The sequence below is a fragment of the Hyaena hyaena genome, unplaced genomic scaffold (genome assembly GCF_003009895.1).
Source record: "Hyaena hyaena isolate Hyena2069 unplaced genomic scaffold, ASM300989v1 scaffold_643, whole genome shotgun sequence".
Taxonomy (NCBI): domain Eukaryota; kingdom Metazoa; phylum Chordata; class Mammalia; order Carnivora; family Hyaenidae; genus Hyaena; species Hyaena hyaena.
The window spans coordinates 276,190-291,950 of NW_024081277.1; the positions used below are offsets into that span (position 1 = coordinate 276,190).

The 15,761-nt window shown below is 38.0% G+C and overlaps 1 protein-coding gene across 1 annotated transcript in view; it reads left to right on the forward strand.

The window, feature by feature from the left end:
• Positions 1 to 15,761, forward strand: part of CFAP61 (cilia and flagella associated protein 61) — a 275,380-nt gene that overhangs the window by 108,164 nt on the left and 151,455 nt on the right. Inside the window, exon 13 of the mRNA XM_039216607.1 lies at positions 11,365 to 11,491. Coding sequence (XP_039072538.1) covers positions 11,365 to 11,491 — 127 coding nt within the window. The remainder of the gene's footprint in view (positions 1 to 11,364; positions 11,492 to 15,761) is intronic.

Consider the following 15,761-nt stretch of genomic DNA (forward strand, 5'->3'; position numbering starts at 1 on the left):
CAAGGTGGCTTTAGAACCATGCTGAAGTCCTGGGAAAAGAATGGTTAAGCTATCCCGGTTACTGAGTATAAGTTCACTTCTGGGAAGGATGGACAAGATGGCACACAGAACAGGTAGAGGGCAGTAGGAGTTCCCTTTCTAGCTAGACACCATATGACAGAAGGAAGGGGCCTAGCCTAGAAATGACAATGAAAAAATGAAGATCAGAAACTTTGTTTGAGACTTGTGAAAAGGTGAAGAAGTAGGCCCACATTTAGATGCCCCCAGGGAACTCACCATCTTTTGCAGCCCTGCCAGGCCTAATTCTAACATGTGAACATCAAAATAGACTTTGTCTTTTTGGGTATTTATTTAGCCCACTAAACACTCATTCCATGGAAGGTCTTAGCATCATTTTATAAACCCTCAATGAATTTTCTTAATCTTTAGATTTATCTGAAAACATGGCAAGGAATAAAGATAGCTGCTTGCTAATTCGACCATAAATACAATCTCCCTTTGGTGTGTGCATGTGTATATGACACCTGTATATATTTTTAGATAATTTCATTTAATTAAGGATTACACATGTTGGCAATAAAACACTAAGCATCCTTACAACTTTGTTTTGAAGATTGTTTTATTTTTCAAAGGGGTTTCTATAACTGAAACACAGTTCTCCATAACTCCTGGTCCATCTCTAACCTCATATGCATTATCTAAAACTTTAAGGAACTTCAGATTTCTCAGAAGATGGTTCTGGAATCAATAGATCAGTTCCATAAGGGCAGGAGGTGTGGACTGTCTTGTTCCTGAAGGATCCCCAACACCCAGAACACACATCAGGCATTCAGCAGATGTTTAATCAGTATTTATGACTGACTGAATGCACCATTCTCAATAAAGCCACTTTAATAATTGATTTTTTAAGGAATACATTTTAAGTGAGAATCTGTATTTTATGCATATTCATTTTTTACTTTTTCTGGGGTTCCTATCAGTTGCTATTTAAAAGCAATTAGACCATGTGATTATTTTTCCCCATTTGCATTTCCTATCGGGTAGCCACAGTTCCCTGTCTCCTCATGCCATTAAAGGAAAAACAAACAAGCTACCATTCCAGTGTGTAAGCAATCATATATACATTGGCCACTTGACTCAAAGCCCCTGCTGAAAAGGTCACCTGTGGAGGAAACCTACATTGGCTTTTTGAATTGAGCAAAAAAACAATGGGAAAATTCTCTCAGAATCAAACACTAGACAATAGAAAGCAGCCTTGCCCAATAGAAATACAGGGTGAGCCACATGGGTAATTTTAAATGTTCTGATAGCCCTATTAATTTAAAAAATTAATAAGCAATTGAAATTAATGATAATATTTATTATTTGACCCTTATATCCAAATATTATTTTTTCAACATGTCATCACTATTACAAAAGTATCATTTTACATTCTTTTTTTTTGTACCAAGTCTTCAGAATTCAGTGGGTATTTTACACATACAAAATATCTCAATTTGGAGATGCCACCTTTCTTTTTTTTTATTTTTTAAATGTTTATTTATTTTTGAAAGAGAAGAAAGACAGAGTGCTAGTGGGGGAGTGGCAGAGAGCAAGGGAGACACAGAATCCGAAATAGGCTCCAGGCTCTGAGCTGTCAGCACAGGGCCCAGTGCAGGGCTTGAACTCATGAACCGTGAGATCATGACCTGAACCAAAGTCAGATGCCTAACCAACTGAGCCACCCAGGCACCCCAGAGAAGCCACCTTTCAATTGCTCAGTAGCCATGTGCAGCTTGCAGCTGCCATATTGGACAGTGTACCGTTAGGGTAGTGCACAAACATACTACTATTGCCCGTTCCTCCCTGTGGAAGTCTGGGAACACATGAAGGTTGTGAAGTGTTCCTCTTTGGCAAACATAAATAGCAGAGATGAGAGCCTCACAATGCAACAAAATGGTTGTGTCCTCTAATCAACAGTACATTCTCATGGACAAACTGGTGAAATTATGTTCGTGTTTTTGTGATACTTGGCAGTAAAACAGCCTCCGTTTCCATTAAACATTATTGAGAAATGCTGTGGGCTAGGAAAATCCCTGGCCTTTCCGAGTGGACCACGATGTGGTCATAGCTTTGAGCTTTGCCAAGAGCCAAAATGCCACATCCCATGAAGCATAATAGAGACATGGAAAAAAGTGTCACATGTTCATTCACCTCCTGGTTCCACAACACTCTTTTTTTTTTTTTAAGTTTATTTATTCATTTTGAGAGAGATAGAGAGAGCACGAGGAATATAGGGGCAGAGAGAGGGAGAATTCTAAGCAGGCTCTGTGCAGTCAACACAGGGCCCAACATGGGGCTCGAACTCTTGATACAGCAAGATTATGACCTGACCCCAAATCAAGAGTCAGATGCTTAACCAACTGAGCCACCCAGGCACCCCTCCACAACACTCTTAGCAATGCTACTATAGTACTGACCATATACAAGCATGGGGGAAACTCTCTGCATGAAAACTGCATCATTAATTCCTTTAACATATTTATTGAGCTCCTCTCTGGTTCCAAAACATTTTCATCACCCCAGGATATGCTGTGCCCATTAGCAGTCACTCCTATTCTCTTCTCCTACCCCAGTGACTGGTGGCAGCAAGTCTACTTTCTGTGTCTATAAATTTGCCTATTCTGGACACTTCACATAAATGGAATTGTATACTATATTGCCTTTTATATGTGGCTTCTTTCACTTAGCATAACATTTTCTAGGTTCATCCATGTTGTGGCATGTGTCAGTACTTCATTTCTTTCTGTGGCTGAATTATAGATTCCATTATAGATAGACCACATTTTGTTTATCCATTCCAGAAAAAGATAGAGATTTGGGTTCTTTCCATGTTTGGGGCTATTATGAATAATGCCACCATGAAAATTCAAGTACAAGGTTTTGTGTGGACATACGGTCTTAATTTCCTTGGGTATTTTCCTGTATTTTTGTGGTCTTGTTTTTTATCTTTAGATCTTTAATCCTTCTGAATTAGATCTTGGCACAAGGTGGCCATATCAGAACAAAGTTCTTATCCTTCACTTAAAAATTTATCAAAATATTTATATTATTAAGGTTATATTAACTGATCATCTTTATACCAGCTAATTATAGATGTAGATTGTTGTTTAAATACGCTACTTTGTTCATAGTATGGAAGCATGAATTAAAATTTAAGCACAAAATATTCACTGTAATTGACAACTAAGTACATTAGAATATGTCACTTTATTAATGGTAGGAGGAACAGCACTCCTTTATTCAGTAATAACACCCTAGTAACTGGAGAGCATTCAGTGCAAGGCCAGCTATATAATATGCAAAGCCCATTATAAACTGACAACGTGGGACTTTAGATAGAGAAGTCATCTTCCCATGGCCTTGCCACTCCAGCTGAGGCAAATAGGCATTCTTGAGTGGCCTGCAACCTCTGCACTGGGATGCACAAAATACTTGGGGCAGGGCGGGCAAGAGATCCACACTGAGTGGCCAGCTGAACACCCAGGGCACTGGCTGCCCTGGGTGGTCATGGCCACTAGCTTGCTCTGACTAGAGACTCCACCCTCCTGCGCCTGTGTCCAGGACCCTATGAGGGTAGAGCATAATGGCTGAATATGGACCTCTCCTCACCAATGCAGCCCAGTTGTCACTTCTGGCAGAGGGCCATAGCAGGGATGGGGAGGCCCTGTGGGTCCTATGGTTCCAGGGGCAGTAAACAAGTGGGAGAGAACCCATGGAGCGATGGTGGGAGGTGGGTACCAGGCATAAGCTGTGGCTCCAAACCCCTGGACATGCTCCGTTGTCTACTCAACTTCATGTAAAAACACAGAATCAAAGATTAAATTATTAAGAATTTAAAGACTCGTGAAACCAGCCCAGGTTCAACTTCTTAACACACTTTAAAAAAAAATTTCTTTTTAACTTTATTTATTTTGAGAGACAGACAGCACAAGTGGGGGAGGGCAGAGAGAGAAAGAATCACAAGCAGGCTCCGTACCACCAGCGCAGAGCCTGATGTAAGGCTTAAACCCACAAAGCCGTGAGATCATGACCTGAGCTGAAATCAAGGTCGGGTGCTTAACCGAATGAGCCACCCAGGCACCCCACTTCTTCACATACTTTAAACATTTGGGGAAGAATTTGGCTTTATGCGTGAAGTAAATATGAAATAAAGCATGATCTCAATTATTTACTTATTTTTATGTATGGCAACTTTTTTTGTTGAGGTATAATTGATGCAATGGTATATTAGTTTCAAGTGTACAACATAATGATTCGGTATTTGTATGCACTGTGAAATGATCACCACAATAAGTCTAGTTACCATCCATTAGCATGCAGAATTACACGTTTTGATTTCCTGTGATGAGAACTTTTAAGATTTACCCTCTGGCAGCTTTTAAATATGCACTACAATATTGTTGAGTATAGTCACAGTGCTGTTCATTACATGCCCATGAGTTTGTTACTTTGTTACTTTGTAACTGGAAGTTTGTGCCTTTTGACACCCTTCACCCATTTTACCAACTTTCAAACCCCTCCCCTCTGGCAACCACTTTTCAGTTCTCTGTATCTTTAAATTTTCTTTGTTTCAGTTTTTAGATTCCACATATAAGTGAAATCATACAATATTTGTCTTTCTCTGACTTAATCCACTTAGCAGAAGACCCTCAAGATCCAAACATGTTGTTGCAAGTGGCTAGATTACATTATTCTTTATGGTTACGTAGTATTCCATTGTGTATATACACCACATCTTTTTTATCCATCCATCCACTGATGGATACTTGTTTCCATATCTTGACCATTATAAATAATGCTGCCGAGAATATAGGATGCATATATCTTTTTCAATTAGTGTTTCCATTTTCTTTGAATAAACACCTGGAGGTAAAATTGTTGTATTCTATGTAGTTCTATTTGTAATTTTTTGAGGAGCCTATACAATATTTTCCATATCAGCTGCATCCACCAATAGTGCATGAGCGATCCTTTTTCTCTGCAATCTTGCCAACACTTGTTATTTCTTATTTTTCTTCTCTTTTCTTTCCTTCCTTCGTTCCTTCCTTTGTTCCTTCCTTCATTCCTTCCTTCCTTCCTCTTCCTTCCTTCCTCTTCCTTCCTTCCTTCCTTCCTTCCTTCCTTCCTTCCTTCCTTCCTTCCTTCCTTCCTTCCTTCCTTCCATAATAGCCCTTCTAACAGGTGTGAGGTCATATCTTACTGTTGTTTTGATTTGCATATATCTGTTGATCATCTATCTTCTTTGGAAAAATGTCTTTTCAGATCATCGGCCCATTTTAAATCAGATTTTTTCTTTTTTTTTTTGCTATTGAGTTGCATGAATTCTTTATGTATTTTGAATATTAACCCCTTATCAGATAAGTAATTTCCAAACATTTTCTCCCTTCAGTAGGTTACCTGTCATTTTGTTAGTTATTTCCTTTGCTCTGCAGAAGATTTTTAATTTGATGTAGGCCCACTTGTTTATTTTTTGACTTTGTTGCCTTTCCTTTTGTATTCAGTTCCAATAATTCATTGCCAAGTCCAGTGTCAAGGAGCTTACCATGTATGTTATCTTCTAGGAGTTTTATGGTTTCATCTTACGTTAAAGTCTTTAATGCATTTTGTGTTAATTTTGGTGTGCTCTTGCCTCCTTTGTCATATATTAATTGATCATGTAAGCAGGGGTTTATTTCTGGGTGCTCAATTCTGTTCCATTAATCTACGTGTCTGTTTTATGCCAATACTCTACTTTTGTGATTACTGTTACTTTGTAATACAGTTTGAAATCAGGGAGTATGATGCCTATGGCTTTGTTCTTTCTCAAGATTGCTTTGGCTATTTAGGGCCTTTTGTGATTCCATACAAATTTTAGGAATATTTGTTCTATTTCTATGAAAAATGCCATTGGAATTTTGATAGGGATTGCACTGAATCTGTAGATTGTGCTGGGTAATAAAAACATTTTAACAATATTGATTCTTCCAACCCATGAGCATGGAATACTTCCCATTTATTTGTGACTTCAGTTACTTTCATCAATGTATTATAATTTTCAGTGTGCTGATCTTTCACTTCCTTGGTTAAATTTATTCTTAGGTATTTTGTTCTTCTGATGCAATTGTAAAAGCGATAGCTTTCTTAATTTTTCTTTCTGATAGCTCATTGTTAGTGTATAGAAATGCAACAGATTTTGTGTAGTGTGTTTGTATCCTGTAACTTGACTGAATTTGTTTATTAGTTCTAACAGTTTTTTGGTAGAGTCTTTACGGTTTTTCATATATAAAATAATGTCATCAGCAAATAGTGAGATTCACTTCTTCCTTTCCAATTTGGATGTCTTTTATTTCTTCTTGCCTAATTGCTATGCCTAAGACTTCCAACACTGTATTTAATAAAAATGGTGAGTGTAGGCATTCTTGTCTGTTCCTGATCTTTGAGGACAGTTTTTCACCATTGAGTGTGATCTTAGCTGTGGGTTTGTATTTATGGCCTTTATAATGTTGAGGTATGCTCCCTCTATGCCCACTTTGTTGAGAGGTATTTTTTTTAAACCATGAATGGATATTGAATTTTGTCATATGCTTTTTCTGCATCTATTGAACTGATTGTATGATTTTTGTCTTTCATTTTGTTAATGTAGTGTATCACATTGATTGATTTGATTTGTGGACATTGAACCATTCTTGCATCCCTGGAGTGAATCTCCCTTCATCATGGTGTATGGTCCTCTTAATGTATTGTTGAATTCAGTTTGCTAACAGCTAGTGGAGGATTTTTGCATTTGTGTTTATCACGGATGTTGGCCTTTAATTTCTTTTTTTGTGGTGTCTTTGTCTAGTTTTGGTACCAAGGTAATGCTTGCCTCCTAAAATGGATTTGGAAATATCCCCTCCTCTTCAATTTTTTGGAAGAGATTGAGAATTGGTATTAAATCTTCTTTGCATGTTTGGTAGAATTCACAGTCAATCTGTCTGGCCTTTGACTTTTGTTTGTTGGGAAGTTTTTTTTATTACTAATTCAATTTCCTAACTACTAATCAGTCTGTTCAGATTTTCTATTTCTTCATGATCCAGTCTTGGAAGAATATATGTTTCCCGTAATGTATCCATTTCTTCTAGGTTGTTCAATTTGATGGAATATAATTATTCATAGTAGTGTCTATGATTCTTTGTATCTCTGTGGTATCAGTTGTAACTTCTCTTTCATTTCTGATTTTATTTACTTGAGCCCTCTCTTTTTTCTTGGTAAGCCTAGCTAAAGGTTTATCTTTTTTTTTAACTTTTTTTTTTCATGTTTATTTACTTTTGAGAGAAATGGAGACAAAGTGTGAGCAGGGGAGGTGCAGAGAGAGAGACACACATGGAATCCAAAGCAGGCTCTAGGCTCTAAGCTGTCAGCACAGAGCCCAGTGCAGGGCTTGAACTCACAGTCCATGAGATCATGATCTGAGCTGAAGTTGGATGCTCAACTGACTGAGCTACCCAGGTGCCCCTAAAGGTGTTTCTTTTCAAAGAACCAGCTCTTTGTTTCATTGATGTTTCCTATTGTCTTTTTAGTCTCCATTTCATTTATTTCTTCTCTGATCATTGTTGCTTCCTCCCTTCTATTAACTCTGGGCTTTGTATGTTCTTCTTCTAGTTCCTTTAGGTGTAAGTTAGATTGTTTATTTCAGATCTTTCTTGTTTCTTGAGGTAGGCCTATATCACTATGAACTTCCTATTAGAACTGATTTTGCTGTATTCAATAGATTTTGGTATGCTGTATTTTCATTTTCATTTCTCTCAAGGTATTTTTTGATTTGCTTTTTGATTTGTTTGTTGACTCATTGGTTGTTCAGTAGCATATTATTTAATCTCCACGTATTAGTGATTTTTCCAGTTTTCTTCTTGTAATAGCTTTCTCATTTCATACCAATGGGGTTGGAAAGATACTTGATGTGATTTTAGTCTTCTTACATTTATTTAAGTTTGTTTTGTAGCCTAACATATGATCCATCCTGGAGAATGTTCCAGATGCACTTAAGAAGAATGTGTATTCTGCAGCTTTTGGATGGAATATTTTGCATATCTGTACATTAAGTCCATGTGGTCTAATAAGTCACTTAAGGCTGAGGTTTCCCTTTTTATTTTCTGTCTAGATGATCTATCCAGTGATGTATTAGGATATTAAAGTCCCCTGCTATTGTATTGCTATAAATCTCTCCCGTTTAGGTGCTCCTATATTATGCACATTAATATTTACACCTTTACCATTATTTAATGCCCATCTTTACCTTTTTTTAATTAAAATTTTTAAATGTTTATTTACTTTTGAGACAGAGAGAGACAGAGCATGAGCGGGGGGAGGGGGTGGGTAGAGAGAAGGACACAGAATCCTTAGCAGGCTCTAGGCTCTGAGCTGTCAGCACAGAGCCCAACGCAGGGCTCAAACCCACAAACCATGAAATCATGACCTGAGTCATCATCCAACACTTAACTGACTGTGCCAACCAGGCACCCTCTAGTGTTTGACTTTTAGTTTAAAAGCCTGTTTTAAAGCCTGTTTTGGGTGATATAGCTATAGCATTGTCTGATATAACCCCAGCTTTCTTTTGGCTTCTATTTGCATGGAATATCTTTTTCTATCCTTTCACTTTCAGTGTGTGTATGACTTTGTATCTGAAGTGAGTCTCTTATAGACAAGATGTAAACAGACTCCTTTAAGATGAAAAGAAGGGGCACTAGTTTCACACACACACACATTTATAAATATATATATATATATATATAGTCTATTTTATATATATATAATATATATAATATAGTATATATATACTATATATATAATATAGTCTATTATATATATATATAATATAGTCTATTTTAAGTTGATAGATATTTAAATTTGAACACATTCTAAAGGTCTACATTTTTACTCCACCCCCATGTTTTGTGTTTTTCATGTCACATTTTACATCTTATTTTGTGTATCCCTTAACTAATAATTGAAGCTATATTTTTACTACTGTTTTTTTTTGTTTTTTAACCTTCATACTAGCTTTGTAAGCTATTAATTTGCTACCTTTACTATATATTCACCTTTACCAATGAGATTTATACTTTCATATGTTTTCTAGTTGCTAATTAGTGTCCTTTCTGACATTTCTTATGAGACCAGTTTAGTGATGATGAACTCCTTTAGTTTTTACTTGTCTGGGAAACCCTTCATCTGTTCTCTTAATTGTGAGTGACAGCCTTGGTGGGCAGAGTCTTCTTGGTTGGAAGTGTGTTCCTTTCAGCACTTTGCATGTGTCCTGCCACTCCCTTCTAGCCTATAATGACTCTGCTGAAAATTCTGCTAATAGTCTTATGGTGGTTCCCTTCTATATAAAAGTTGTTGTTTTCTTGTTGCTCTTAAGATTCTCTCTTTATCTTTCACTTTTGACATTCTAATTATTAGTATGGATTTTTTTGAGTTCATCAAATAAGATGAACACTCTGTGCTTCTTGGACCTGGATGTCTGTTTTCTTCCCCAGGTTAGGTAAGTTCTCAGCTATAGTTTCTTCAAATAAGTTTTTTTTTTTTTTTTTTTGCCTTGTTTTCTCTCTTTTTTTCTAAGACTCCAATAGTATTATTGTTATTCTGCTTGCTGGTATCCCATGGTCCCTTAAGCTGTCTTCACTTTTTACATTTTTTTTTCTCTTTACTACTGCTCTGTATGAATGAGTTCTACTGCCCTGTCTTCTGGATCACTGATTCTTTCTTCTGCTTCATCTAGTCTACTGGTAAACCCCTCTAGTATATTTTTCAGTTATTGTTTTCTTCAGCTCTGTGACTTCTGTTTGGTACTTCCATGTATTTCCTATCTCTTTGTGGAAGTTCTCACTGTGGTCATTCATATTTCTCTCATTTTTGGTGAGCATCTTTATGACCATTATTTTGAACTCTTAATCAGGTAAGTTACTTATCTTCATTTCATTAAGAGTTTTCTGAGGTTATGTTTTGTTCTTACATCTGAAACATATTTCTGTTTATTCATTTTGCTTGACTCGCTCTATGTTTGTTTCTATGTATTAGGCAAAATGGCCACTTTTCCCAATCTCAAAGGAGTGGCCTTGCGTAGGAGAGAAGCCTATTGTTTAACCTGTCCTACCTCTTGGTTGTGTCTCTCTCCATTGTGATTGTCTATGCAGCCTGATTTATTTGTGGTATGTCCCACTTGTTGAGGGTGTGCCAGTGCCTGTCCATGTTCCAAAGAGAGCATTCATTCAGCACTTACTTCCAGGCTGATTGGAAACCAGACCCTCATGCAGCAGCTTTCAGAGTATTCAAATATATATAGTTCTGTGGACTGCAATCATAAATCCTACTCACCTCCAGACCAGGTGATCTGGAGCTGCAACTTGGGTGATATTTACAAAGTTTGGGACTTCAAACAAGTGTATAAGCTCTTTTCTGGGAGTTACTAGCAAGCCATAGGTAAGCTGAGGGAGAGCACAAAGTTGACATCCCCTGGCCTACTTTCTCTGGACACTCCATAGCTGCTAGATGTGTGGCAAACCTGAGACCTATCTCTCAGGCTGGAGCTCCAGGAAAAGTACATGGCCTTTTTCACAGAAAGACAGGGTGTTTCAGTCAGCTATCTGTGCAGTGCCTTGGGGGTGAGTCTACCAAAAACTGCCTCTGTAATTGTTACAGTCCCATGGGACCAAAGAACACAGCCTCCCTGGCCACCAGATGCAGGTGAGCAAGGAGAGTTCCCGGGGTGGACTGCACCCCTCAGAGTTTAAGCAAGGCAGAGGGAGGGTAAATAGAGGCTCCATATTTGTAAGCTCTCTCCCAGTCGTGGGTCCCTGTGCCCGGGTGAGGCTTTTGGCAAGCCTGCATCTCTGCCTTTTCTACCATCTTGATGTGGCCTTTGTTGTTTGTTGTGAGGGAGCCATTCAGCTAGTTTTGAGGTATTTTTCAGAGGGAATTATTCCATATGTAGCTGTAGATTTGGTGCATCTGTGGGAAGAGATGAATTCAGGATCTTCCTATGTATCCATAGGGCAGTCTAAACTCCCTCTCTTCCTGCACATTTCAAAATAAATGTATCTAGAGTGTAAGTTTGTGTTCTCTCTGGTTAATGAAAATATCGTGATTTTTACCTTAATTTTTACACTCCCAGAATGAAATGAGCTACTTTTATAATTAATCAAACCCTAATGTTATATAAACATACTTTGCTGGATATTATTTTATGGGTATTTTATGGGTATCCCATATGGGTATGGGATATGTTATAATTCTGTCTTCATTTTGAGGGGAGGATATATATTTTAGTACTTTAACCTAAAAAAATGTATCTCTCCTCACCAGGTCTATTAATATAAGATTTGCCAGTTTATCAGATACTCCTGGTGTTGAAAATCTTGTTAGCACTCTCATGCTGAGTAAAAGTATATTGGAGGATTTGAAGCAATACAATGAGGCTCGCAGAGACCCTGTAAGTACCTGCTATTACCAGATTGGCTTCCTTTCCCTTGTGATATGAGACCATTGTGACCCATGTAGGTTCAGCCTTGAAATTTTCTTGGATCTCAGTTGGAGAATTGTGTGGTGGGGAAGCAGAGGTGGAGTTGGAAGATGGGAGTGAGAAGTTTAAGGAAGAAAGGAGAAACTGAGGTTTAAGGAAGTGAGGGTGTTCTCCTCACTGGTGGCCCCAAGGTGGAGTGCTGGTCACATAATTAAATCTTTATCACAGAGATAGAAAATTTGGACTTGATCCAGACAAGTATCCTGAAACAGAATAGATCTCAGATCTATCCTGGAATAGGCAGATCTGACTCAGGTCAGGGAATGGTAGCTCAGGAATCTATGGTGCCTGGATATCAGCAACACTGGATATCAGATTTATCCGGTCTGATGGGACCCCATTTGACCCTACTGGATGGTGATTCTGTCTGGAGTTTTTTGTTGAGCTAGCTACATCCTCAGGGAATGGATGAGCTAGGAAAGATCTGTATGACAAATGTCAGATTCTCTTTCTAGAAGTCCTTATGTTAACACTGTTTTCTTAAGGACCATGACAGTTAACTTAACCAGACATGGAACAGTGCATGCAGTTTGAGAAATGCTGTTACATTTTTGATAAATTTTATTTTGAAAACAAGTTTTATTGAGCAATAACCAATAAACATCTTGATAGATTTCACAATTCGAATACACTAGGTAATGAGCATCTATTTCAGGAAAAAGCCTAACCCCTTCCTGCCTGAAGACTAACCCAGCCTTCCTGAAGTTCCCCTCATGCTCCCATTCAGTTACTTTCTCCCCATAGTGTACCACCTTGACTTCTAAGATCATAAATTAGTTATGCCTGATTTTGAACTTTATTTAAAGGGATTGCACCATGTGCTCTCTGATCATCAGGGTTTTTTTGCTCAGCAATATGTGAGATTCTCCATATTGCGATATAAAGTATTTCACTGCATGAATATTCCACAATTTATTTCTCCTTTCTACTGTCATTTGGGAAGGTTTCCAACTATTGGATCTTTTTAAGAAGCACTTTAAATTTTAAGTCATCAAGAGGGAAACACTAAACACCTAAACACAGTAAAATATTTAATATTCATCAAATAAATATTTAATAAGGTAGTAAATTAAAATAAAACTTCTCTCCAGAACATGTTTTTTGTTTTGATTTGTCTTGATTTGGGTTTTTTTTGTTTTGTTTTGTTTGCTACTTTCCTCCTGCCCTGTCGATATAGGATGATGTAGCACCCTCGTTCTTGAAATGTGGCGTAAAGAACCATAGGGGTCTCTGAGACATAAATTTTCAGGAGGGTCTGTGAAGTAAAAACTATTTCCATAACAAGAATAAGAAAATATTTTCCTTTTCCACTGTTTTGGTATTCACACTGATGGTGCAAATGCAGGGGTGAGCACAGCCTTGGGAGCCTCAGTGTGCATCAAAGCAGTGGCACCAGAGTTCGTCGAGTTTTTCATCACCATTCACTCATATTAACAACAGGAAAAGAAAACCTAGAGTATCATTGCACAGCAACACAATGGCTAAAACAAAAAGAGTGGTACCACTAGATGCTAGGGAGGACGCTGGGAAGCAGGATCATTGACATGTTGCCAGTGGGAATGTAAAATGCTACCATTGCGCTGGGAGACATTTTGGCTATTTCTGTAAAAACTGCTAAAAATTCAGCAGCAATGATATGACCTAGTAATTGCACTCCTGGGCATTTATCCCAGAGAAATGAAGACTTGTACAGAAATGTTCATAAGCAGTCAGAATCAGCCCGGATGTCCTGCAACAGGTGAATGGGTAAACTGTGCTGCATCCATGCCATGGAATAGTGCTTAACAATACAAACGAATGAACTGTAGATTTATGCATCAACTTGGAGGAATCTGTAGAGAATTATGCTGAGTTGGGATGGGGGAGAAGCCAAGCTCTTAAGGTTACATACTGTATGAGTCCACTTACATTACATGTTTTAAATAATACAGTTTTAGAAATGGAGAAGAGATTATTTGTTGCCAGGGATTAAGGGCCAGTGGAAGGCAGGAAGTAGATGTGTGTGGTTATAGCAAGGCAATCCGAGCGATCTTTTGTTGGAACTGTTCAGTACCTTGACTGTAGTGGTGGATACATAAACCTACACAGGGATAAAATTGTGTAGAACCTAACACACACACACACACACACATCAGTGTGCATTCCCTGATTGTCATATTATACTAGAGTTTTGCAGAACGTTACTATGACAGGATACTGGGCAAAGTGTACAAAGAATTTCTCTGTATTATTTTTTTTTTAATATTTATTTATTTTTGAGAGATAGAGTATGAGCAGAGGAAGGTCAGAGAGAGACAGAGACAGAGACAGAGGCAGAAACTGAAGCAGGCTCCAGGCTCTGAGCTGTCAGCACAGAGCCCAGTGTGGGGCTCGAACCCATGAACCACGTGGTCATGACCTGAGCTGAAGTCAGCCATTCAACTGACTGAGCCACCCAGGCACCCCCTCTCTGTATCATTTCTTACAACTACTTGTTAGGTTACAGCTATCTCAGTATAACTTTCAATAAAAACGAGAAAGAAAAGCCAGTTTCACTCAAAGCAGCAGAAATTACTAACTTTATTAAATTTCAATCCTTAAGTACCTGTATTTTCAATATTCTGTTGTGGCAAAATGCGAGGTGCACATAAATGTCTCCTGCTGCAGACTGAAGTATGTTAGTTGTTTCAAGAAAGAGCATTTCTGCAATTGTTTGATTTTCATGTGGAGCCAGCCCCTGTTCTCATGGAACACCACTTTTACTAGAAAGAACAGCTGGCAGACAAAATGTGGTTATTCGGTCTTGGATACTTGGCAGACATTGTCTTAAAAATGAAAGATGCGAGGCTGTCACTTCAAGGGAACAACTGACACTATTTATTCCTTGTGATAATATCCAAGCTTTCAATAAAAAAACAATTAGAATTTTGGAAAATCAGTATCTTTCATCATGAGCTTGACAGCTTCCAAAATTTCAAACGTTTTTCTGATGAGGCTGGTGGTGATATCACCAAATGTGATGCTTTGGTATATATTTAAAAAATTTTTTTAACATTTATTTATTACTGATAGAGAGAGACAGAGCACGAGAAGGGGAAGAGCAGAGAGAGAGGGAGTCACAGAATCCAAAGTAGACTCCAGGCTCTGAGCTGTCTGCGCGGAGCCCACATGGGGCTGGAACTCACAAACTGTGAGATCATGAGCTGAGCCAAAGTCAGACGCTCAACCGACTGAGCCACCCAGGCGGTTTGATATTTTGTCATAAGTCAACTTGGAAAATCTGTGTAAGCTTGGTGAACCAATATTTTCTAGATAAAACAGGATGTTACAAAATCACACAGGTAAAAAGTACTCATGCAAGCACAAAGTTTATTGATATGGTTTCAGCTTCCACATGCAATTGATCTTTTATTTTTTTAATATTTATTTTTGAGAGAGAGACAGAGCACGAGCTGGGGAGGGGCAGAGAGAGGGAGACACCAAATTGGAAGCAGGTTGCAGGCTCTGAGCTGTCAGCACCGAGCCCAATTCGGAGCTTGAACTCACAAACCATGAGATCATGACCTGAGTCAAAGTCTGAAGCTTAACTGACTAAGCCACCCGGGCGCCCTGCAACTGATCTTTAAATCAGTACCACTTGTTGAGCAGCAGAGAAGAATATCCATAATTATCTGAAAAGATTATTTAAATACCTCTCAGTTTTCCAACTCTGTATCTTTGTGAAGACAGATTTTTTTCATATATTTCAACCAAAATAACATATTGCAGCAGATTGAATGCAGAAGCAGATATGAGCATCCAGCTGTCTTTCATTAAGCCAGACATTAAAAGGATTTGCAAAAATAGAAAACAATGCTACTCTCCTCTCTAAATATTTTTGTCAAATTTTAAATTTTGTTTTAATTAGTAAATTCAACAAAAATGAATCAACAAATTCAAATTTTTCCCAGCTTTAATTTCTAATATAGAAAATAGTGATAGATATCACACACATAAACCAAGCTCTTTGGAGTCCTCAGGGAATAGGTGTCCTGAGATCACAGTATTTGAGAACCACTAATGCAGAGCTAAGGAAATCAGATGCCAGTCAAAGGGACTATGGTTTGAATCACGGATCCAGCCCTTACTAGCTGGAAATCTCTGCATGTTACTCAGCCCAACAAGCCTTATTTTCTGGCAAGTGAAATAGAAAAAATGATAG